At 44.0% G+C, this 23,796-nt stretch overlaps 1 protein-coding gene across 2 annotated transcripts; it reads left to right on the forward strand.

The window, feature by feature from the left end:
* The first annotated feature begins 6,551 nt into the window (after nt 1–6,551).
* LOC139560393 (chromodomain Y-like protein) lies at nt 6,552–16,822 on the forward strand. Of its 2 annotated transcripts, none has more exons than XM_071377107.1 (7): nt 6,552–8,291; nt 8,571–9,378; nt 10,025–10,290; nt 11,262–11,434; nt 11,828–12,038; nt 13,389–13,532; nt 14,236–16,822. In XM_071377107.1, exons 2-7 carry the CDS (start codon nt 8,613–8,615, stop codon nt 14,392–14,394), a joined length of 1,719 nt encoding a protein of 572 aa, XP_071233208.1. In that variant the 5' UTR covers nt 6,552–8,291; nt 8,571–8,612; the 3' UTR covers nt 14,395–16,822. The 2 variants fall into 2 exon arrangements, with proteins under 2 accessions (XP_071233208.1, XP_071233207.1); XM_071377106.1 differs by having other exon boundaries at nt 6,553–7,141.
* Nucleotides 16,823–23,796: the final 6,974 nt, after the last annotated feature.

Below are 23,796 nucleotides of genomic sequence, written 5' to 3' on the forward strand. Positions count from 1 at the left end.
CCCAGCCGCAAGCTGCCCAGTGACGTGAGCCTACCAAATGCGCTAAATGCCTTCTATGCTTGCTTTGAGGCAAGTGACACTGAACCATGCATGATAGAACCAGCTGTTCCGGACGAATGTGTGATCACGCTCTTCGTAGCTGATGTAAGACCTTTAAACAGGTTAACACTCACAAGGCTGCAGGGCCAGATGGATTACCAGGACGCATACTCAGAGCATTGGCTGACCAGCTGGCAAGTGTCTTCATTGATATTTTTAACCTCTCCCTGACCCAGTATGTAATACCTACATGTTTCAAGCAGACCACCATAGTCCCTGTGCCCAAGAACGCCAAGGTAACCTGTCTAAATGACTATCACTCCGTAGCACTCAGATCTGTAGCCAGGAAATGCTTTGAAAGGCTGGTCATGGCTCACATCAACACCATCATCCCAGACACCCTGGACCCACTCCAATTTCCACACCATCCCAAAAGATTCACAGATGACGCAATCTCTATTGCACTCCACACTGCCCTCTCTCACCCGGACAAGAGGAACACCAATGTGAGAATGCTGTTCATTGACTACAGCTGAGTGTTCAGCACCAAATCATAAAATAAAATGTTATTGGTCACATACACACGGTTAGCAGATGTTAATGCGAGTATAGCGAAATGCTTGCGCTTCTAGTTCCGACAATGCAGTAATATCCAACAAGTAATCTAACAAATTCACAACAACTACCTTTTACACGCAAATGTAAGGGATGAATAGGAATATGTACATATAAATATATGGATGAGCGATGGCTTTGCGGCATAGGCAAGATTCAGTAGATGGTATAGGGCAGTATATACATATGAGATGAGTGATGTAGGATATGTAAACATTATTAAAGTGCCATTATTTAAAGCGACTAATGATTGTTGTCCTTGATGATCTTTTTGGCCTTCCTGTGACATCGGGTGCTGTAGGTGTCCTGGGGGGCAGGTAGTTTGCCCCCGGTGATGCGTTTTGCAGACCGCACTACCCTCTGGAGAGCCTTGCGGTTGAGGGCGGTGCAGTTGCCTTACCAGGCGGTGATACAGCTCGACAGGATGCTCTCGATTGTGCATCTGTAAAAGTTTGTGAGTGTTTTAGGTGACAAGCCAAATTTCTTCAGCCTCCTGAGGTTGAAGAGGGGCTGTTGCTCCTTCTTCACCATGTTGTCTGTGTGGGTGGACCATTTCAGTTTGTCCGTGATGTGTACGCTGAGGAACTTCAAACGTTCCTCCTTCTCCACTACTGTCCCGTCGATGTGGATAGGGGGTGATCCCTCTGCTGTTTCCTGAAGTCCACGATCATCTCCTTTGTTTTGTTGACGTTGAGTGTGAGGTTATTTTCCTGACACCACACTCCGAGGGCCCTCACCTCATCCCTGTAGGCCGTTTCGTCGTTATTGGTAATCAAGCCTACCACTGTAGTGTCGTCTGCAAACTTTATGGTTGAGTTGGAAGCGTGCATGACCACGCAGTCATGGGTGAACAGGGAATACAGGAGAGGGCTGAGAATGCACCCTTTTGGGGCCCGAGTGTTGAGGATCAGCGGGGTGGAGATGTTGTTTCCTACCTTTACCACCTGGGTGCGGCCCGTCAGAAAGTCCAGGACCCAGTTGCACAGGGTGTTTAATGACGAGTTTGGAGGGTACTATGGTATTAAATGCTGAGCTTACATAGGCATTCCTCTTGTCCAGATGGGATAGGGCAGTGTGCAGTGTGATGGCGATTGCATCGTCAGTGGACCTATTGGGGCGGTAAGCAAATTGGAGTGGGTCTAGGGTATCAGGTAGGGTGGAGGTGATATACTCCTTGACTAGTCTCTCAAAGCACTTCATGATGACAGAAGTGAGTGCAACAGGGCGATAGTCATTTAGTTCAGTTACCTTAGCCTTCTTGGGAATAGGAACAATGGTGGCCATCTTGAAGCATGTGGGGACAACATACTGGGATAGGGATTGATTGAATATGTTCGTAAACACACTAGCCAGCTGGTCTGCGCATGCTCTGAGGACACGGCGAGGGATGCCGTCTGGGGCGGCAGCCTTGCGAGGGTTAACACGTTTTAAATGTTTTACTCATGTTGGCCACGGAGAAGGAGAGCCCACAGGCTTTGGTAGCAGGCCATGTCAGTGGCACTGTATTGTCCTCAATGAGAGCAAAGAAGTTGTTTAATTTGTCTGGGACCAAGACATCGATGTCCGCGACGGGGCTGGTTTTCTTTTTTGTAATCCGTGATTGACTGTAGACCTTGCCACATACTTCTTGTGTTTTTGCCGTTGAATTGCGACTCTACTTTGTCTCTATACTGATGCTTTGCTTGTCTGCACCTGGATCCTTGTCACGTCCTGACCATAGTTCTTGTGTGTTTTGCTTGTTTAGTGTTGGTCAGGACGTGAGCTGGGTGGGAACTCTATGTTGTGTGTCTAGTTTGTCTGTTTCTATGTTCAGCCTAATATGGTTCTCAATCAGAGGCAGCTGTCTATCGTTGTCCCTGATTGAGAATCATATATAGGTGGCTTGTTTTGTGTTGGGGATTTGTGGGTAATTGTCTATGTCTAAACGTTAGTAGCTTGTGTGTGCACTTTCGTTTTGTAGCTTCACGGTCGTTTGTTGTTTTGTATAGTTTGTAAAAGTGTTTCGTTTCGTGTTCATCTTCGTGTCTAATAAAAGAAGATGTATTTCTCTCACGCTGCGCCTTGGTCCACTCTTCTTCAAAGTTACGACGATCGTGACAATCCTGGACTCCCTGATGGGCCCCAGGTGGTGAGGATAGGCAACAACACATCCACCACGCTGACCCTCAACATGGGACCCCTCAGGGGTGCGTGCTTAGTCCTCTCATGTACTCCCTGTTTACCCATAACTGCGTGGCCACGCACAACTCCAACACCATCATTAAGTTTGCTGACGACACAACAGTGGTAGGCCTGATCACCGACAACGATGAGACAGCCTATAGGGAGGAGGTCAGAGAACTGGCAGTGTGGTGCCAGGACAACAACCTCTCCCTCAACGTCAGCAAGACAAAGGAGCTGATCATGGACTACAGGAAACGGAGGGCCGAGCACACCCCCATTCAAGTCAGCTGTAGTGGAGTTGGTTGAGAGCTTCAAGTTCCTTGTGTCCATATCACTAAGCATCTATAATGGTCCAAAAACACCAACACAGTCGTGAAGAGCGCACTACAATGCCTCTTCCCCCTCAGGAGGATGAGAAAATGTGGCATGGGCCCTCTGATCCTCAAAAAGTTCTACAGCGGCACCATTGAGAGCATCTTGAATGGTTTCATCACTGCTAAGTATAGCAACTGCTTGGCATCCGACCGCAAGGCACTGCAGTACTGAGCGCAGTGCGCTATGATAAACAGCATCTAATGGCTTTAATGAAGTGGCAGTTGTGTTCATATAGATGATGATGTTGCCGTAGTCTAGGACTGATAGGAACGTCGACGTTCCTAATCTGCTTTCTACTATTTATTGAGGCAATACCTATTTCTTTAGAAGAAGCACATTTTTATTCTCAGCTTCTTAACTAACTCATCAATATGCTTTTTAAAAGACAGCTTTTCATCTATCCAGATGCCCAGAAATTTGTAAGCAGGGACACGGTCAATATGGACACCATCACACATATGTTTAAATCAGAGTTATTTTTAAGCGCTCTAGAGAACAACATATACTTAGTTTTACCTGCGTTCAATACTAATTTCAGGTCAATAAAGTTTCTGTAATACAATGAAGGCAGACTATAGTTAGAGCCTGGTCAACCGTGGGGGCAATAGCATACACAACAAAATCGGCATACAAGTGCAGGTTAGAGTTTTTTTACAGACAAGTCGATATTGCTCATGTTAACAGTAAAAAGTACAGGACCCAGAATCAACCCCTGCGGGTCACCTTTTCGTAATATCCAGGAAACCTGATTTAACACCATCAGTAGATACACATTGAGTTCTATCTGTCAAGTCATTTTTAAACCAGTTACATGAAGCCTGGTCTAGGCCAGTTGAAGAAAGCCTCTGAATTAGCAGTGAGCAACAGTATCGAAAGTGCTATGACCTAGGCTAAAACACGACTGATGTACATTTAGAATACATTTCAAAGATAAGAAAGATCTTAGCTGAGAATTAATCAAGGATTCTAATATTTTAGCTAGTCAAGAAAGTTTAGAATTAGGCAGATTTTTATTTTATTTTAAATTTGTGTTTAATTTAGGTCACAAGGATCACCACCTTTGTGAAGGGGGAGTACATGGGCCGCCTTCCAAACCTTGGGGATAGTACCAGCTATTATTGTCAGGTTGAAAATATGGGTTAATGATTCATCAATCAGGGAGGAAAAGAGCTGCAGCAAAAATAGATCAAGCATATTAGCCCCAGAGGATTTATTTTTACATCAATCTTAAGCAAGGCATCTAGCACATCACAGTAAATTGTTGAAATGAAAACAAAGATTCACTAGACGGATTAACCGTTGAGTCAGCTAGAGGCTGACAGAAGGAGGAGCAGTCGATTGACTGACCAGGGTCAATTAAACCACCGTTTCTCTCAAATGCCGAGATAAAATGATGATAAAAGCATCAATGCGTATGGCCCAGTACATCACTGGGGCCGAACTCCCTGCCATCCAGGACCTCTATACCAGGTGGTGTCAGAGCAAGGCTGTTCTCTCTGATACCGCACGGCAAGAGGTACTGATGCACCACGTCTGGAACCAACAGGACCCTAAACAGCCTCTACCCCCAAGCCATAAGACTGATAAATAGTTAGTTAAATACTTTTATTATTATGTGTCATTACTTTCTCTCTGCATTGTTGGGAAGGGCCAGTAAGTAGGCACCTATTGTTTACGAAACGTGTGACAAATAAACGTTGATTTGAACGTGTAGGCATCATCAACACTGTAGTATCAAAATATTCAATCATATAGGACTTGAAGTGCCTTCAGAAAGTATTCACCCCCTTGACTTTTTCCTAAATTTGTTGTGTTTCAGCCTGAATTTTAAATGGATTTACATTTAGATATTTTGTCATTGGCCTACACACAATACCCCATAATGTCAAAGTAGAATTGTGTTTTTTTGAGTGAAAAGAAGAAAGCCTGTACAGAATAAAAAATATTCCAAAACATGAATCCTGTTTGCAACAAGGCACTAAAGTAATACTGCAGTAAAGTAATATTGCAAAACAAATGTGGCAAAGCAATTCACTTTATGTCCTTACAGACTGGAGCAAATCCAATACCACACATTCAATACCACACATCCAATTAAAACACATTCAATACAACACATCCAATTAAAACACATTCAGTACAACACATTCAATACAACACATCCAATTAAAACACATTCAATACAACACATCCAATTAAAACACATTCAATACAACACATTCAATACAACACCTTCAATTAAAACACATTCAGTACAACACATTCAATACAACACATACAATACCACATATTCAATACAACACATCCAATACAACACATTCAATACAACACATTCAATTAAAACACATTCAGTACAACACATTCAATACAACACATACAATACCACACACAATACCACACATTCAATACCACACATCCAATTAAAACACATTCAATACAACACATTCAATTAAAACACATTCAGTACAACACATTCAATACAACACATCCAATTAAAACACATTCAGTACAACACATTCAATACAACACATCCAATTAAAACCCATTCAGTACAACCCATTCAATACAACACATACAATACCACATATTCAATACAACACATCCAATACAACACATTCAATACAACACATTCAATACAACACATCCAATTAAAACACATCCAATACAACACATTCAATACAACACATTCAATACAACACATCCAATTAAAACACATTCAATACAACACATCCAATACCACACATTCAATACATCCAATACAACAATCCAATACAACACACAACACATGCAATAGAACACATGCAATACGACACACAACAATCCAATACAACACATTCAATACAACACATCCAATACAACACACTCAATACAACACATTCAATACATCTAATACAACACACTCAGTACCACACATTCAATACATCTAATACAACACACTCAATACCACACATCCAATACAACACATTCAATACAACACACTCCATATTTTCAAGCATAGTGGGGGCTGCACCATGTTATGGGTATGCTAGTAATCATTAAGGACTGGGGAGTTTTTCAGGATAAAACATTAATGGAATGGAGCTAAGCACAGGCAAAATCCTAGCGGGAAACCTGGTTCAGTCTGCTTTCCACCAGACACTGGGAGATTAATTCACTTTCAGCAGGGGGGAAAAAAACTAAAACACGAGGCCAAATCTACACTGGATTTGCTTACCAAGGACTATCTGGTATATTTTTGCTAAGAGAGAGCAGCACTGAGGTTTGACATAATAATGCACATGAACTCACTCATCCTCCGCCATCCACATGTATGTGCCTTTGTATGAAGGATTTCAAGTCGCAAAGCCTACATGTAAGATGTATAAATGTAATGTAATAATGTAATGTATATAGGCCTATGTGTAACTACAACATGAAAGGTTTAAGTAAAGTAATGAAAATGGCTTTAATGCATAAGTCCATACAGTAAAAGACATCACTGATACAGTGCAGAGCATATGAAAAAGCAAGAAAGGAAAGGATGTCATTTGTGATCACCCAACAATTGCAAAGGACAATATCAAACAGTCATGTATGAAGGCTAATGTATTGAACATTGACTCCATATATACACTGAAGCGAAAAAATATATACATTGTGCATCACTGAGCTACCAGCAGTCTGTCTAAGTTCCAAAGCCGCATCCTTATGCGCAAAATATGCGCAGCAGTGAGAGCGCAAAATAAATAGTTCGGTACACAGACCCCAGACAAAAAGTTCGCATGCTGGGCTGGACAGAACACCACACCGAGTACCTAGATAGCTAACGTTACGAGGATTGGGCGTAGTCCAAAGACACCTAAATTGGGCTTCATCACATTTTGAGGAGAAGGTGTCTACAACCTAATACGTTTTGATAGCCAAACGGCGAGATAAATTGCTCATAATGGCCTCGGAAGAGCTTTATGAGGTGAGTTAGCTAGCTACTATCGACTGCTAGCTAGCGTGAAAACAAGGACATTTCTAAGTGACCCCAAACTTTTGAACGGTAGTATGCGTGTGTGTGTGTATATATAAATCAAAGCTGTTGCAACTGCCTAGTTAAATAAAGGTAACACACACACACACACACACGATAGGAGGAATATCTAAAAGTAGGCTAATACAATCAACAGGCCCAATTAGCCATGAAGTCATCTATTCAGTAGTCACACTACTTGCCTGTTGGGTAGAGTAACTGCCTTTTATGAACCCAGTGGTTTACTGAATACATCTCTGATGTCTCACATGTAGCCTAGTGTGAACCAGAAGTGGTATGGTGTTGATATCCTGTGTATCTAAAGAGTTAAAGGAGCGTGCATTGTGGGTCGTGAAATGATCGACACATGAAGTGGACAGCTTTTATTTTCGACGCAGGGCACCAGTAAAAGGTGTTCTCTGGTGTCCCGTTGGACATTTTGATAATCCCCCAAAAATATTCTGTATAGAGAATAGGAAAAAGGAGCAAAGTTCATCTGTATTATTGATGTTGAGTATTTACCACCCTATGTAAAGTTTGGGATATATAAGATACGCCGTAAGAGCGTTCGTGCAAAACTCGATGCAACGCAAGAAGTGTAAAAAGTTTGTGTCAAGTGTTTGCAGACGGAAGGAATATGTTTTGTAGAGTCTGTGAATGTAAAATGTTGCAACTGTGGTAGGGATCATATTTTCCCGAATACCCAGAGTTCCCTGTTGGGGTGAAAAAGGTTGAGGTGTCAAGGATCATGGTTGTACAGCAACTCTCCTATGTGGAGGCGGTGAAGAGAGTTGAAGGGGTTAAAGGCCACAGTGCTGAAGAAGATATGGCAGTGGATACATCTCAACCAGTTGAAAATGTTATACGTCAATCAAGTGATCTGGATACACTTATTGTGAAGAAGGTGGATCTTGTAACATTTTATAGCAGTTAGTAATTGTACTGCACAAGAAGTCCAAGACGCTGGACATCCATTATATCTGCAGTTGGAAGGTTTTGCCCACCACAGAAGCTACGGTCGTCTCCAAGACTTAACGGCAGAAGCACTACAAGGACTACTGTCGCCAGGAAATGTCCCACCATCACAGGATTCTGAGCATGTGTAGGGACCTGATTTTAAAAACAGAAAAGCAGGCTGATTTAGTTTAACATTTCGTTATTGATAGTTTGTATAGAAAATTAAAAAATGACCCGCGCATTTCTTTCCTTTTAGTAGGTAGCGGAATGCACATATAAATTGTTGCTAACACCATTATACCAAATAAACATTTGCCCAGTGTGGGCTATAGCCTAGACGTTTCAGTCTCAATGATCGTGACTTAGTGACTGCCCCACGTCTAGCCACTGCCACTGCCAACTATTTTGTTTAATTCTGTCACAGGTTGAGAAAATTGTGGACAAACGGAAGAACAAGAAGGGAAAGATGGAGTACCTGGTCCGCTGGAGAGGGTACGGATACGAGGGGGACACCTGGGAACCCGAGTCGCACCTCTCCGCCTGCATGGAGTTCATTCACCATTTTAATCAGTCACACGGCGAAAGACCGAGAGACGGCAGTTTACTGCGCTCCACTCAAAGCTCTCCCAGCATGGCCCACAGCCACAGTTCGAGCAACAACGCCCGCAAACAGATCTGCAGGCCTCAGCCACTCTGCGGCAATAGTGGAGCAGGAAACCACGCTCTAGTGAAACCCGCCTCTTCGCCCACCACAGCAGCTACGGCCGTCTCCAAACGGCCGCAGCCACCACTTGACTCTAGCCTGGCAAATTCCAAAACGGACACACAGCAGCTTATCTTGAGCCAAAAGTACAGTGATTTCACTACCTGTGCCATTTCTAGTCCAAGCTTTACAAGTGGTCCCGTTGCTTCGCCGGTGGGCACGGCGCGTCGGAGTATGGACCTGGCCAAGTCCGGGATCAAAATCCTGGTTCCCAAAAGCCCCATGAGCAGCTGGGTGGACTCTGAAGAGTCGCCCAGCGAGGCGGCCCACAGTCTGGAACAGGGGGGTCAGGAGCAGGACTCTGTGCCCCCAGAGGTGGCCCTGTTGGAAAAGCCTCTGGGGTTGCTGCTGGGGCCCGGGGAAGAAAGGGCACGCATGGGGACTCGGCCCAGGACTCAAAGCCAAGTCCCATTGATCCCTCAGCAAGTCCCCATAACACCCGCATCCATACACACCCTCAATGGGAAAGGTAAGGCTTTTTCAATAGACTGCAATGACTGTTGTTGTTGTGCTGTTTACTGAACCCAGGTCTTGTAGTTGAACGTTCAAAAGTCATAAAATCAAATGTTATGTTAAATGCGCCGAATACAACAGGTGTAGTAGACCTTACAGTGAAATGCTTACTTAGAAGCCCTTAACCAACAATGCAGTTAAGAAATAAAAGTAACAATCAATTTAAGAGCAGCAGTAAATGGCAGAAGCCATTGTTGTGTTGCCTCTGATTGGACCTGTTTTATCATTGGAGGACCAGATGCTGCTGGAAGTAGCGTTGGAGGACTTATGAAGGTACAGACTTCTCATTCTGGTCTATGTAGACCACAATGCCCGAGGGGAGTGATTGGGGACAATACCATGCAAATCTTTACTCCAGGCCAATTCCGTTTCTCCCCTTTCGTTATCAATTAACTCAAATTTGGTGCACTGTTCATCTACTGTTGAGTAGAACAGAAGGGAAGCCCGGAAAAGCACTGAGACCTACTCATGACATGCAGTAAACTATTCAGCCTGTTCCAGATAATTAATATTGCTGATTATTACAACAGACAATATTAAGAAAGGCAGAAATGCTTCCCATTTCCATCCCCCTGTATCTTATGTGGTTTTTTAACCACCAGGTACATCGACACTCATGGAGGCTTTGGCAACCAACGGGACGGCTAACCTGCAGAGTGCCGTGGCGCGAGTAACCGCTGTCTCCGGAGTGGCGGGGAAACGGCGCTTTGAAGAGCAGCGCTCGGTCTTCGACAAGCGCCTTCGGTTCAGCGTACGGCAGACGGAGAGTGCCTATCGCTACAGGGACCTCGTCGTCAAGAAGCAGGACGGTTTCACCCACATCCTGCTCTCCACCAAGACCTCGGAGAACAACTCACTCAACCCCAACGTGAGTCATATGCCTGCTTGTCTTTCTGCCTGCCTGTCTTTGCCCTAACAAAACAATTGTTATACAGCGTGACAGTTAGTAGTACTTTTATAGTTTTGTTATGCCAACATTTCCAAACAGTTGGTAGTCAAATATAATTGTTGAATGTAAGCAAAATTTCTTTAAAAGAAAGTCAAAGACTGGTTCTTCAAAAATACACTGCTCAAAAAAATAAAGGGAACACTTAAACAACACAATGTAACTCCAAGTCAATCACATTTCTGTGAAATCAAACTGTCCACTTAGGAAGCAACACTGATTGACAATAAATTTCACATGCTGTTGTGCAAATGAAATAGACAAAAGGTGGAAATTATAGGCAATTAGCAAGACACCCGAATAAAGGAGTGATTCTGCAGGTGGTGACCACAGACCACTTCTCAGTTCCTATGCTTCCTGGCTGATGTTTTGGTCATTTTTGAATGCTGGCGGTGCTCTCACTCTAGTGGTAGCATGAGACGGAGTCTACAACCCACACAAGTGGCTCAGGTAGTGCAGCTCATCCAGGATGGCACATCAATGCGAGCTGAGGCAAGAAGGTTTGCTGTGTCTGTCAGCGTAGTGTCCAGAGCATGGAGGCGCTACCAGGAGACAGGCCAGTACATCAGGAGACGTGGAGGAGGCCGTAGGAGGGCAGCAACCCAGCAGCAGGACCGCTACCTCCGCCTTTGAGCAGGAGAAGCACTGCCAGAGCCCTGCAAAATGACCTCCAGCAGGCCACAAATGTGCATGTGTCAGCATATGGTCTCACAAGGGCTCTGAGGATCTCATCTCGGTACCTAATGGCAGTCAGGCTACCTCTAAAAAAGTATTTCCAGTGATCATTCTCCATCGAAAGGGCTTCCTAGTCCAAGATTAGGCTTCATCTGTGTCTGGGAAACTGGCCCATAAAAATGTATAATATTTTTGAATCCCTCTCTTGGCTGCCTCAGGTGATGAAGGAGATACAGAGTGCCATGGCCACAGCGGCATCAGACGACAGTAAGCTGGTCCTACTGAGCGCCGTAGGCAGCTTCTTTTGCTTCGGCCTGGACTTCATCTACTTCATCAGGCGGCTCACCGACGACCGTAAGAAAGAGAGCATCAAGATGGCCGAGACCATTCGGTAGGTCAGAAGGCTTATCTCGGTTTCTATTTTTTAATGTGGATGATTTTCAAAAAGGGAGAAAAAATAAATATATTTTTTAAAAGGTCGGCAGGATGACTCAACTTCCTCATTTCTCGATTGTCCAAAAATCTGTCCTCATCCTCCTTGTCCCCCTTATCTTCATCTGCACTGATTAAAGAAAACAAAATGGTGGAAGCTCATCATTAGGCTGTCTTTTCATCTCTGGTCAGTTCTTTCAGATCAGTGCAAATGACAGATTGTCTGGAATCATCGGTTATTTTTGAAACTGGTGAAAAAGATGAGTAGAATGCTATGTTGTAGTGTCAGTCGTTGTAATAATGCCACAGAAGATGGTGATTCAGACCCAGTCTGTTGTTCTCATCCTCTCAGAACATTCGTGAACACTTTCATCCAATTCAAGAAGCCTATCATCGTAGCCGTGAACGGACCGGCCGTGGGCCTCGGAGCCTCCATCCTCCCGCTGTGTGACGTGGTCTGGGCCAACGAGAGAGCCTGGTTCCAGACGCCTTACACCACCTACGGACAGACACCCGACGCCTGCGCCTCCATCACCTTCCCTCGCATCATGGGCGTGGCCTCGGTGAGTTGATGCTGAAAATCCTCCACATTCTCAGAGGGGGGTTGTTTAGCACAGCAATACAGATATTGTTTGGGGAACTGGTTTTAAGTGTAGCACTCACCATTTTTTTAGCTGCTTTTTGCTCCAGGACTAGGTTTAATCTATGTCAATGATTTGGGGTGGGCTAGTGGTTTCTAGATCACATTGTACTGCTGCGATCGTGGGGTTTGAATCAAGTATCCATGCTTCACAACGGGTAAATGAAGGTTGGGTTTTGATTTGGCTATGTCCATTTTCCCCACTAATGCCGGGTGTACAGTATACCACTTTCAAAATCCTAAACATCGCTGAGCCTCTAGACGTTAAACGACCGTCTTATCTTGTATTGTTTTGTCTTGCCGAACGTAGAGGTGCGCACTAAGCGATCCGGGTCAGACTACAAGATTCCTCACTTGGTCGTGACGATTCTCCATACCACGCTGTCTCGTGAAAACAATGATGTGATTTAGGTTAACGTAGCTAGAATGATCTATGGCTCAAAGCAGTCTCGTAACTGTTTTCAGTCAGAGACATTCACGCTTGCCATTACAGAGTTGAAATATCTAGCCAACATTTTGAATTAAATAACATTGCTTGTGAACATCAGAGCTGTAACGATTTGACGCTTTGGTTAAAAGCAAGTACAGACCCATACTAGTAGTAATCATGGCTCCTGCTCCAGAGTCTACACATCCTGGGTGATGTCATCATCTTACTGGCTTTTTCTCTGGCGAGCTCTCATTGGCTACTGCTGATCACCGTTCTCAAAACTTGTCGTTGCACATCTCACACTACAAGAGCATTGAAGATTTTGTCCCGGTTTAATTACTATTATTTTTTTGGGCCGATCCCGCCCAAAGACGGGATCGGCCGTCAGATTGCGTCCCTGACCTGCTCACATTAATCGAGCGTCAGTGCCCCCCCGAGTAGGCAACGACATGGGGATTTTATCTCCGATCTAATAGCATAGAAAATACGTTGCGCATTTCTTTACTTCAGAAATACTGCACCAAAGACCTTAGCTAGATGTCAAATTGCTTCACTAAAACATCCTCGGCAAAAATGTCAACATTTTATTACAGATTTCTTTATCTTAGATTCATTCTGGGGATTTTGAGAAAGTGAAATAGGCTTCCTACAGTGTCTCATAGGGGACAATCATCATTAACCAAACTGAATCGGTCAGGAAACACACCTCCAAGACTGAAATCTAGTTTGTCAAATGAGCAACAGGAAAACACGTGCCAATCGTTGTGTTCAGTGGCTCGTTAACCTCCCTCTCTCTTCTCTTTTTGTTTCTCTCTCTCCCTCCCCCTTCCCCTCGTCTCTCAGGCCAATGAGATGCTGCTGAGTGGGAGGAAGCTGACGGCCCAGGAGGCCTGTGCTAAAGGGCTTGTCTCCCAGGTGCTGTGGCCCGGGACTTTCACTCAGGAGGTGATGGTTCGCATTAGGGAGCTAGTCTCTTGTAATTCAGTTGTAAGTCATCCTCTTTCATTTGATTTTTGAAGATTTAAAAAAAATATTTCTACACAGTCACAGTACGCCCACGGCCCTCCCCAGCCCTCATTGTCCTCCCTCTTTTTTTGTTCACGTTTTTGTCTCATCAAAAACCATAAACATTACGTCACTGACACTCATATATATATACACACACACACTCTCCTAGCCACAAGTGGCCACTTGAATTGTTAACTTTTCAATGTCTCCCAACCCGAAACGGAACCAAGAGTGTGTTTAAAAATAATAATAATAATATAATGCTTTTAGGAATACATTGAATTGAGATCAAGTCACAATATCTGGATGTTGCAAAATTTCTCATGAATCGTCTGTGCAGACATTGTTTATTTTATTTATTTATTTTACCGTTATTTTACCAGGTAAGTTGACTGAGAACACGTTCTCATTTGCAGCAACGACCTGGGGAATAGTTACAGGGGAGAGGAGGGGGATGAATGAGCCAATTGTAAACTGGGGATTATTAGGTGACCTTGATGGTTGAGGGCCAGATTGGGAATTTAGCCAGGACACCAGGGTTGTTGACATAAGAGTGATCTCATGTCCCACAATGAATGGTTAAGCGAGTCTATGCCAATATCCTTCAATGCATCCATATCCATCAGTCATTTTCCTTTCCTTTTTCCCGCCGGGTGGGGTGGGGGCCTCTGCTGCACTGTAGGTCCTGCGGGAGTCCAAAGCACTGGTCCGAAACGCAAACCGGGCCGCCCTGGAGCAGGCCAACGAACGCGAGTGTGAGGCGCTGAAGAGAGTTTGGGGCTCCTCGCAGGGGATGGACTCCATCCTCCAATACCTGCAGAAGAAGATAGATGAGTTTTAAGGAAAGCATGTATCCCCCATGTTCCCAAGCCTCATTCAGTGGGGGAACCAGACAAACAGCACTGAGAGTGCAACAGGTTCAATCTGCAATCTGTGTGATCTATTGTATGTGTGTGTGCCCATTGAGATGTTGCTGCTGGACCTTTAACTCTTCCTAGCATCCCGGTGACCATGTGTTGACCCTTTACCCAATAACCCCCGGCCTTTGACCCTTTACCCCCAGTGGTTCCCAACCCTGGTCCTCCAGTACCCCCAACAGTACACATGTTTATTGTAACCTTGGACAAGCACACTCGATTCAACTTGTAAACGAATCATCAAGCCCTCAATGAGTTGAATGAGGTATGTTTTGTCAAGGGCTACAACAAAACGGTTTACTGTTGCAGGTACTGGAGAACCAGGGATGGGCTGTTGGGGCTACTGGAGTACCAGGGTTGGACAACAATGTTGGGGGGTACTGGAGGACCAGGGTTGGGCTGTTGAAGGTACTGGAGGACCAGGGTTGGACAACAATGTTGGGGGGTACTGGAGGACCAGGGTTGGGCTGTTGAAGGTACTGGAGGACCAGGGTTGGGCTATTGAAGGTACTGGAGAACCAGGGTTGGGCTGTTGAAGGTACTGGAGGACCAGGGTTGGACAACAATGTTGGGGGGTACTGGAGTACCAGGGTTGGACAACAATGTTGGGGGGTACTGGAGTACCAGGGTTGGACAACAATGTTGGGGGGTACTGGAGAACCAGGGTTGGGCTGTTGAAGGTACTGGAGGACCAGGGTTGGGAAACACTGTTGGGGCTACTGGAGGACCAGGGTTGGGAAACACTGTTGGGGCTACTGGAGGACCGTTGAAGGTACTGGAGGACCAGAGTTGGGAAACACTGCTCTACCCAATAGCCCTGGCCTGCGCGAAATACCATTCCACATTACAGGTTCAACTAAACGTGGCCTAGATTGAAAGGGATGGAGGGATTGGAGGAGGTGAAGACATTGATGAATACACATAAAAGTGTCTTGCATAGTGGGGTGTCTGTCCTACTCACCTCAGGATTGGTTTGGGTGGGATGTTGTATCAACATGGATCAGAATTTATGACACAACAAAAGTGCACATTGAAAACTTTGACAAACACCTAGGCGACTTTCCATTGTGGAGCCTGCAATAAGATGTAACACTCTGAACTCTTGGGAAAACAGCGCAGCCCAGTGGATGGGAGGCTTATTGGATTCTCCATATTGACACCTGTAAAGCTTTCCATTCAAAACAGGACTTATTGCTATTTGAACTGAATAGAGGCCCCGGGATTAAATTAAAGGCGCGTTGTCGAGAAGTGGCCCGTTCCTGTAGGTTCATGCTCTACAACATCCGCAGAGTACGACCCTGCCTCACACAGGAAGCGGCGCAGGTCCTAATCCAGGCACTTGTCATCTCCCGTCTGGATTACTGCAACTCGCTGTTGGCTGGGCTCCCTGCCTGTGCCATTAAACCCGTACAACTCATCCAGAACGCCGCAGCCCGTCTGGTGTTCAACCTTCCCAAGTTCTCTCACGTCACCCCGCTCCTCCGCTCTCTCCACTGGCTTCCAGTTGAAGCTCGCATCCGCTACAAGACCATGGTGCTTGCCTACGGAGCTGTGAGGGGAACGGCACCTCAGTACCTCCAGGCTCTGATTAGGCCCTACACCCAAACAAGGGCACTGCGTTCATCCACCTCTGGCCTGCTCGCCTCCCTACCACTGAGGAAGTACAGTTCCCGCTCAGCCCAGTCAAAACTGTTCGCTGCTCTGGCCCCCCAATGGTGGAACAAACTCCCTCACGACGCCAGGACAGCGGAGTCAATCACCACCTTCCGGAGACACCTGAAACCCCACCTCTTTAAGGAATACCTAGGATAGGATAAAGTAATCCTTCTCACCCCCCCCCCCCCCCCTTAAAAGATTTAGATGCACTATTGTAAAGTGGCTGTTCCACTGGATGTCATAAGGTGAATGCACCAATTTGTAAGTCGCTCTGGATAAGAGCGTCTGCTAAATGACTTAAATGTAAATGTAAATGTAAGTGTACTGCACTTGACTTTAAAAGGTCATTTTAAGCTTGAGCCGTTATCTGTAGCGTTCACCATGAATACCATCTTCGAACGTCAGGGAAATTGCCTTTTAAAAGACTCAATGTCAACAGTGCAGTGCTTTTTGAACAGCAAGCCTTTGATTGAATCCAGGACAGAGTCTGTCATATACATTTTTAACACAGCTCCTGACTGTATTTTTTACTTTTTTCTGTAGATGATATTTCACCCAGGTCATCTTTTTGTTGTCGTCTTATTTGGCTTGGGGGACTGTATTTTCCACCAAACAGTTTCTATGGTAAACAGATTTTGTTTTATTGTTTTAAGACTATTACAATATAATTATATTAAATATTCTGCAACTCCTGAATTATTCCATCCTTGAAACATACACGCAAAGGAGAGACAATTACAAGATTCTGAATGCAGTTGTGACGAGGCTAGGGTACAGGGTTCAAGGCTCAGTTGTGACGAGGCTAGGGTACACGGTTCAAGGCTCAGTTGTGACGAGGCTAGGGTACAGGGTTCAAGGCTCAGTTGTGACGAGGAACACGGTTCAAGGTTCAGTTGTGACGCGGCTAAGGTACACGGTTCAAGGTTCAGTTGTGACGAGGCTAGGGTACACGGTTCAAGGCTCAGTTGTGACGAGACTAGGGTACACGGTTCAAGGCTCAGTTGTGACGAGGCTAGGGTACACGGTTCAAGGCTCAGTTGTGACGAGGCTAGGGTACACGGTTCAAGGCTCAGTTGTGACGAGGCTAGGGTACACGGTTCAAGGCTCAGTTGTGACAAGGCTAGGGTACACGGTTCAAGGCTCAGTTGTGACGAGGCTAGGGTACAGGGTTCAAGGCTCAGTTGTGACGAGGCTAGGGTACACGGTTCAAGGCTCAGTTGTGACGAGGCTAGGGTACACGGTTCAAGGCTCAGTTGTGACGAGGCTAGGGTACACGGTTCAAGGCTCAGTTGTGACGAGGCTAGGGTACACGGTTCAAGGCTCAGTTGTGACGAGGCACACGGTTCAAGGCTCAGTTGTGACGAGGCTAGGGTACACGGTTCAAGGCTCAGTTGTGAAGAGGCACACGGTTCAAGGCTCAGTTGTGAAGAGGCACACGGTTCAAGGCTCAGTTGTGAAGAGGCACACGGTTCAAGGCTCAGTTGTGAAGAGGCACACGGTTCAAGGCTCAGTTGTGACGAGGCTAGGGTACACGGTTCAAGGCTCAGTTGTGACGAGGCTATGGTACACGGTTCAAGGCTCAGTTGTGACGAGGCACACGGTTCAAGGCTCAGTTGTGACGAGGCTAGGGTACACGGTTCAAGGCTCAGTTGTGACGAGGCTAGGGTACACGGTTCAAGGCTAAGTTGTGACGAGGCTAGGGTACACGGTTCAAGGCTCAGTTGTGACGAGGCTAGGGTACACGGTTCAAGGCTCAGTTGTGACGAGGCTAGGGTACACGGTTCAAGGCTCAGTTGTGACGAGGCACACGGTTCAAGGCTCAGTTGTGACGAGGCTAGGGTACACGGTTCAAGGCTCAGTTGTGACGAGACTAGGGTACACGGTTCAAGGCTCCTTCTAAAAGCAGTGCCTTGTTCTTTAATCCATTTTCTAATGACAAAATGTGTGTTCTGATCTGAAGAGCGATTATCAGTGAGAATAGCCTTTAATCTAACCACTCAGTACCATGGATATAGGACGTTTGCAGCTTCAGCATATCTCACCCTGTTTTTTGTTGTTGCATTGAGCAAAGGTTACTTCTAAACTGCTGTGGGAGGCATTCTATTTACATTAGTCAAAGCCCCGGGAAAAAAAGATGTACAGCTTTTGAATTTGTAAAACAAAAACGTTATTCGCCTACAGTTTGTTTGTAATATGTCTTTTTATATATGAATTCTGACTTGGCCAATGTTTTGTGGCCTCACCAATCATTTGGCCATATTCCTTGTTTCACTGGATTTATAAAAGTAGCAGAGCACGGGGGTAACAGATGACAGCGCCCAATATCTGGACAACTGCTGTTACCTTTGCCTATTTCCATAAAGAATTATGGAAAATGTCATTATTTATATTGTCTATGAGTATTTAAAGTTGAGATGGTTTGGACAAAAGTAGTGTCTGTTTTGAGTCATTGCTCATGGTTTGTTTAACAGTTGATTTTATTTTATTGGAATGTGAAGTATCTTCTCGGGGCAGTCTACTCGTGGACATAGTATGATTTTTACTTTCGGCTCTAGTCTATTACAGCCCTCGTCGCGATCTTCGTCAGAATTCCGTTTTGGCCTTCGCGCATAGATTGTTAACGCCGCAACTGCACCAGTGAAATTGTTTTCTTAGCATATTTTTTTTCTTCTAGAAGGGTTAGAAGTCAGTATTTCGGTTGAGTTTTTCTGTAAGCAAAGGCAAAGAGGTATTGCGTATCAATAAGGCGATGCTCTTTGTAAAACATGTCCTTTTGCTTAGTTTTCCCCAAATTGTGCCTGAGAAGCATGTCATACCTCGAGTGCTCCAGAGTAGCGCAGCGGGTCTAAGGCACTGCGTCTCAGTGCTAGAGGCGTCACTACAGACCCTGGTTTGATTCCAGGCTGTATTACAACCGGCCGTGATTGGGAGTCCCATAGGGCGGCGCACAATTGGCCCCAGCGTCGTCCGGATTTGGCCGGGTTAGGCTGTCATTGTAAATAAGAATTTGTTCTTAACTGACTTGCCTAGTTAAATAAAGATGTTTTTTTTTTAAAACATACTTCATGTTTCACTGAATGCTGATTTAGAAATATTAGCAAGCATCTTCAACACTTGGACCATAGCTTAGTTAATGTAATGTCCTCAACACGTTTTTCTCATTGAAGAAATGTACTGTATTTAAAAAAATATATATATAATTTGTCTTGTTAACACATCATGATGATGAGGCTTGTCTAGTGTACACAGAATTCACTCATTCTGTTGAAAGATTCCAAGAAGCGTTGTTGAAATTGACTGCATTTTAGTACAGCAGCGAAATAATTTTAAAGTCTGAAATCGCATAACCCTCACCCTTCTGAAGAACTGTGTGAACTGCCTTGACTCAAATCCTGGTACAGCATTTTTGCATACATGTGACCTATTTTGTAGTTGTACTTATATAAATATACATGCTGTACAATCTGAAAGTGTTTTTTAAAAATATATATATATATATATAGATTACTGAAATATATACTCGCTGTGAAAATAAACGGTGTGAACCTGTTAAAGTAATATTGTGTTGGTTAGGTTATACAGTGCATTCGGAATGTTTTCAGACCCCTGGACTTTTTCCACATTTTGTTACGTTATAGCCTTATTCTAAAATGTATTAAATCGTTTTTCCCCCTCATCAATCCACACACAATACCCCATAATGAAAAGGTAAAGTTTTTCTTAATTTTTATGTTTGCACATTTATAAAAAATAAACGGATCACATTTACATAAGTATTCAGACCCTTTACTCAGTACTTTGATGATGCACCTTTGGCAGCGATTACAGAGTCTTCTTGGTACACCTGTATTTGGGGAGTTTCTCCCATTCTTCTCTGCAGATCCTCTCAAGCTCTGTCAGGTTGGATGGGGAGCGTTGCTGCACAGCTATTTTTAGGTCTCTCCAGAGATGTGTATTCGGGTTCAAGTCCGGGCTCTGGCTGAGCCACTCAAGGACATTCAGAGACTTGTACCGAAGCCATTCTTTGCGTTGTCTTGGCTGTGTGCTTAGGGTCGTTGTCTTGTTGGAAGGTGAACCTTTGCCCCAGTCTGAGGTCCTGAGTGCTCTGGAGCAGGTTTTCATTAAGGATTCTCTATATTTTTCTCTGTCCCTCTATCCTGACTAGTCTCCCTGACACTGAAAAAACATCCCCACAGCATGATGCTGCTATGCTTCATCATAGGGATGGTGCCAGGTTTCCTCAGACCAGAGAATCTTGTTTCTCATGGTCTTGACTCTTGAGAGTCCTTTAATTGCCTTTTGGCAAACTTCAAGTGGGCTGTCGTGCCTTTTACTGAGGAGTGGTTTCCATCTGGCCACTCTACCATAAAGGCCTGATTTAGTGTACTGCTGAGATGGTTGTCCTTCTGGAAGGTGCTCCCATCTCCACAGAGGAGCTCTGTCAGAGTGACCATTGGGTTCTTGATCACCTCCCTGACCAAAGGCCCTTCTCCCCCGTTTGGCCAGTCGGCCAGCTCTAGGAAGAGGTGGTTCCAAACTTCTTCCATTTTAAGAATGATGGTCACTGTTTTTGGGGACCTTCAATGCTGCAGAAATGTTTTGGTACCCTTCCACAGATTTGTGTCTCGGAGCTCTATGGACAATTCCTTTGACCTTATGGCTTGGTTTTTGCTCTGATGTGTACTGTCAACTGTGGGACCTTATATAGACTGGTGTGTGCCTTTCCAAATCATGTCCAATCAATTGAATTTACCACAGGTGGACTCCAAGTTGTAGAAACATCAAGGATGATCAATGGAAACAGGATGCACCTGAGCTCAATTTCGAGTCTCATAGCAAAGCGTCTGAATATTTACATAAGCAGTGGGGATTTTAGCATGTAAATCTTGGTGGGGCAAAAAATATAAATAAATATGTTGATTCATGCCAGTAAACCCACTACACAACACTAAATAATATACAAATTGCACTATAAAAGTGACAAACGGTGCCCACACACTGTTGGGGCCTACATAAAGCTGTCCCAACAGCAGTCCCAACACCTTACCACACCTTACTATCAGCAGAGGCTTGTCTGGCAGCGAAACAGTTCATTCAGCCTCATTTACTGAATGACAGCTGACTTAATTTAAAAAGTGTTTTTACTGACAATTGAGATGTACAAACTATGGCATAAGGGGACAACGAGCGGATAAGAGGCAATCCATAATTTTGATTATGAGCGAGCTAGGATGGACATAGTCAATATAACTATTTGTTCAGCAATTTTGAAATGTACAGCGACAATTCAGAACATGGGCCGTTCTTACAGTATTCTCCCTGTACACCAAGTCAGAACCGTGGGATAAATTAAAGGGGGGATATAAGCAGACAATGAAGGCTCTTACAATATTCGATGATTACATTTCTCTTAAACAGGCTATAGGCTACATGTGCACCAAGTCAGAACTGTAGGTGAAATTAGGAGGGGAAACGGGACCAAATTATTAGGGTGAGGCACATGGGCCACTAACAGCTTACTACACAACATACACTTAGTATTACTTTCTTAGCTACAGTATACATACAGTGGGGAGAACAAGTATTTGATAACCTGCAAAATCGCCAGTGTTTCTCCCCACTGTATCTCCCCGGCATATTACATCATTTATACAACAGCATACAAGACATTTTTGGACTCACCTTGTGCTGTGCTCACTTGAACAGGAAGGTGGCGCGGCAGTCCTTCGTGGGCAAATGTCATCAAACTTTCATCAAAGTCGGCATTTTCCGGATTTATGGTGCTTTCAAGACAACTGGGAACTCGGAAAAAACAAGGTAGAATCATGACGATGTCAGTGATCTTCAGGTGTCAGATATTCCAGTTCTGAGTTTCCAGTTGTTTTGAGCGTTGCAGAAGTCATGCTGGATTGACAGCATGGCCAATGTTGAATGTTTATCCTTTTAAGCTGGGAAAAGAGACCCTTAAACTCAGACTTGGAACCACACATCCACTCCACTGAAGAGCAGGCTAGTGCTCTGGATAAGAGCGTCTGCTAAATGACTTAAATGTAAATGTAGTGCAATGCTTGCAGTTAGTCACTGATTCCTACCAAACCTCTCAGTTGAATTTGTTATTTCCAACTTGTTGTGTAATGTTTATGTCCAATGGCCGATGAGCACCAAATACGTTTTATCTATAATTTCTCTTCATATGACAAGGCTTAAAAAGGATTTGCCAGTAGATAGTCGACTTGATTCATGATGACAGCTAGCTAAGGTTTTGAAAGTATGATTGAAAGATCTTTAAATTTTCCTTATTGACTGACCTTCATGTCTTTAAAGTAATGATGGACTCTCGTTTCTCTTTGCTTATTTGAGCTGTTCTTGACATAATTTGGACTTGATCTTTTACCAGATAGGGCTATCTTCTGTATACCCCCCTACCTTGTCACAACACAACTGATTGGCTCAAACGCATTAACAAAAATTCCACAAATGTACTTTTAACAAGGCACACCTGTTAATTGAAATGCATTCCAGGTGACTACCTCATGAATCTGGTTGAGAGAATGCCAAGAGTGTGCAAAGCTGTCATCAAGGCAAAGGGTGGCTACGTTGAAGCATCTCAAATATAAAATATATTTGGATTTTTTAACACTTTTTTGGTTACTACATGATTCCATGTGTGTTATTTCATTGTTTTGTTGTCTTCACCATTATTCTACAATGTAGAAAATAGTACAAATAAAGAAAAACCCTTGAATGAGTAGGTCTCCACACTTTTGACTGGTACTGTATACTGAACAAAAATAAATGCAATAATTTCTAATATTTTACTGAGTTACAGTTCATGAGTAAATCAGTCAATTGAAATAAATAAATTAAGCCCTAATCTATGGATTTCACATAACTGGGAATACAGATATGCATCTGTTGGTCACAGATATCTTAAGAAATGGGCCTCAAGATCTCGGTATTTCTGTGCATTAAAATGGCCATTGATAAGATGGAATTGTGTTCGTTGTCCATAGTTTATGCCTGCCCATACCATAACCCCACCGCGGGGCACTCTGTTCACAACGTTGACATCAGCAAACGGCTAACACAGCATGACGTCATACACGCGGTTATGAGGTCGGTAGGACGTACTGCCAAATTCTCTAAAACGATGGCTTATGGTAGAGAAATTAACATTAGATTCTCTGGCAACAGTTCTGGTGGACATTCCTGCAGTCAGCATGCCAATTGCAAGCTCCCTCAAAACTTCAGACATCTGTGGCATTGTGTTGTGTGACCAAACAGCACATTTTAGAGTGGCCTTTTATTGTCCCCCAGCACAAGGTGCTCCTGTGCAATGATCATGCTGTTTAAATCAGCTTCTTAATATGCCACACCTGTCAAGTGGATGGATTGTCTTGGCGAAGGAGAAATGCTCACTAATAGGGATGTAAACACAACATGAGACCAACACTTTACATGTTGCATTTATATTTATGTTCAGTATATTATGGAAATGTTTTGAAATGACAATGCACTTTTTTTTAAATCCAGATTTCTTTTAATTTTTTAAAATCCTGTGTAGCACCTTCACTTGAATTTCTATTTAATCCCTTAAAATGACTGGATGAAATGAATTTCATGTTTCCTGAAATGTATAAAAACAACACAAAATAAGTTACTATGAGCAC

The sequence above is a fragment of the Salvelinus alpinus genome, chromosome 30, assembly GCF_045679555.1.
Source record: "Salvelinus alpinus chromosome 30, SLU_Salpinus.1, whole genome shotgun sequence".
In the NCBI taxonomy this organism is placed as follows: Eukaryota; Metazoa; Chordata; class Actinopteri; order Salmoniformes; family Salmonidae; genus Salvelinus; species Salvelinus alpinus.